Source organism: Kryptolebias marmoratus, linkage group LG2 (genome assembly GCF_001649575.2).
Source record: "Kryptolebias marmoratus isolate JLee-2015 linkage group LG2, ASM164957v2, whole genome shotgun sequence".
Taxonomy (NCBI): domain Eukaryota; kingdom Metazoa; phylum Chordata; class Actinopteri; order Cyprinodontiformes; family Rivulidae; genus Kryptolebias; species Kryptolebias marmoratus.
This window is the reverse complement of record NC_051431.1, coordinates 36,604,300-36,606,689: the sequence shown is the minus strand read 5'-3', so window position 1 is coordinate 36,606,689 and position 2,390 is coordinate 36,604,300. Positions and strand designations below refer to the sequence as shown.

Sequence of the window (2,390 nt, the reverse complement as noted above, 5' to 3'; positions counted from 1 at the left end):
GGCTGGCCTGGGAACGCCTTGGGATTCCCCAGGAGGAGCTGGCCCAAGTGGCTGGGGAGAGGGAAGTCTGGGTCTCCCTGCTTAGGCTGCTACCCCCGCGACCCGACCCCAGATAAGCGGAAGACAATGGATGGATGGATGGATGGATCCAGAGCTGCACGGTGCTGCAGTGGTTAGCACCATCACCTCTCAGCAAGACAGCCTCCAGTGTATCTCAGCCTTTCTGAGTGGAGCTTACATGTTCTCCCCATGCACGTAGGGGTTTTCTCCAGCTGCTCCAGTTTCCTCCCACAGCCCAAAAACAAGCATTAATTACTGGCCACTACTGCTCTAATTATTAGCTACAGTATTTGGCTGATATTAGGTTGTACTTATTTACTGACATTGTAGGGTTGTGTGTTTAACTGTGATGTTGTGTAAGATTTGAGTTTTCAGTTAAACATTAATAAAATGGTCTTGTTCTACATTAATAAACAAGCAACTTTTAATGTAATTCAGCTCACTTTGACTAACTTTCCACTTTAAAATTGTTTTACTTAAATTCACACACTACCTGTCTTTAAAATATACTTATTATGATTATTATTATTATTATCATTGGCTGTTGCTGATGGTAAAGGTGGGGCGACAATGTTTTTGTCTTTGTCCATGTTTGTTTGTACCCAGTACATCTCATGAATCAGCAAACAGATTTTAAGAAAATCATTGAAATCATTGGTCTGACTTTTAGAGTTAACTCGATTCAAGATGGCCACCACAGCTAACTTACAGTAAGAAACACAATTGACTAGAACTGAATCGGTTTTACAGATATGAGGCTAAAATCTGGTGTGGTAGTAACTAAGAATGATTCTAACAGGTCACACAAGATTTGTGTTTAAAACTTTGCCGGCTCTGTCAACATTGGTTGTACATATACAACTGATTGACTTGTGGAGTTAACCCAGTTTAAGATAGCTGCCACAGCCAACTGACCTTAGAAAACATGAAGACATCTCTAACCCAGCCAGTTTTACAGATACTGAGCTAAATGTTGGTGTGGTAGTAGCTGAGCGTCATCTTCAACACATACTTTGAGCACTAACAGATTTCATAAGATCCCACAACCTCGTCATTTACAAGGTTTGCCTGCCTGTTTTGATGTGTAGAAGACATTTTGCACAATTGATTTATTATTAACTGTTGGATATTGATTAGTTGAAGGCTAAGTTTAAAACCTTTTGTGTTTCCTGTTTCCCTCCTGCCTTCGCAGGAAGCACCATGGCGATGTGGATTCAGGCCCAGCAGCTTCAGGGGGAAGCATTGCATCAGATGCAGGCGCTCTATGGGCAGCACTTCCCCATAGAGGTGCGACACTACCTGGCCCAGTGGATCGAAAGCCAACTGTGGTAAGCGGTGTGTGTGTCTGAGGCTGTTACAGCTTGTTTAAACACGTGTACTGAAGTGGACAGCTCTGAGCACAAGTTTTAATGAGCTAAAGTTCCTAATCCTGGTCCTTAAGACTCATTGGCCTGCCTGATTCACATGCCTGATTCAAATGACTAAACTACCTCCTCAGCATGTCAAATTCTGCGTTGACCCATTTAAAGAACCAGGTGTGCTGAAAGATAGATATTTTCTTATGTGAAGCTTAGAAAAACAAAACGCCTTTAAGTCGACCAATGTGAAGGTCAGTGTTTATTAAGTTTATTTGTGAAAGAGGAATTGAATTTTTAACTTCAGCTCATTTCTAGCCAACACCTGGCAGTTTTTCCAGTTCAGTGTTCCTACTTCTGCAGCTCGAGGGAAAAACCAGTGCAGATTTGTTGTCCCTCAGGGAGCCAAAGCAGCAGAGTTATAGGAAGGTTTTTTGAGTCCACACTGCAGAAACTGTGAACAAACATAGATTTTTCTTTATTTATTTCATCTGTGAATAAGATCGGCGGTGCCCCTTATAATCCAGGGCGCCTTATGTGTGCACTGAATTCCAAATTCTGTCCCTGACACAGGGACGTACGGTAATGTGTACAGTATCGGTACATATACTGGCAGCGATAAACCAATCAGAGAACATTATGTAATATAATACAATTCGGAGCTTGCCATCATTCCGGGAGGATTAAAAAAGAACTCCAACTGCTGGACCTTGCTGTAAACAGCGCGTTCAAAGTGAAGTTGTGAGAGGTGTGGGAGCGATGGATGACCTACGGTGAACACACATTTACTAAGACAGAGACAGCGCTGGGTGAGTTACGGCATCATATGCGAATGTATTGCGGATGCCTGGGCTAAGGTATCTGCTTTAACTGTTGTCTGAGCTTTCACGAAAGCCGGCATCATTGTTGAACAGCCCCCTGGCAACGAGACTGACTCCGACAATGATGAAAGGGAACCTAGCATGTTTGATGGCA

General features: G+C 43.0%; 1 protein-coding gene across 2 annotated transcripts in view; it reads left to right on the top strand.

Moving 5' to 3' along the window:
- Window positions 1-2,390, top strand: part of LOC108245177 (signal transducer and activator of transcription 5B-like) — a 42,748-nt gene that overhangs the window by 8,224 nt on the left and 32,134 nt on the right. For both annotated transcript variants that reach the window (XM_017431869.3, XM_017431870.3), the window contains exon 2: window positions 1,253-1,388. In XM_017431869.3, coding sequence (XP_017287358.1) covers window positions 1,261-1,388 — 128 coding nt within the window. In that variant the 5' untranslated portion in view covers window positions 1,253-1,260. The remainder of the gene's footprint in view (window positions 1-1,252; window positions 1,389-2,390) is intronic.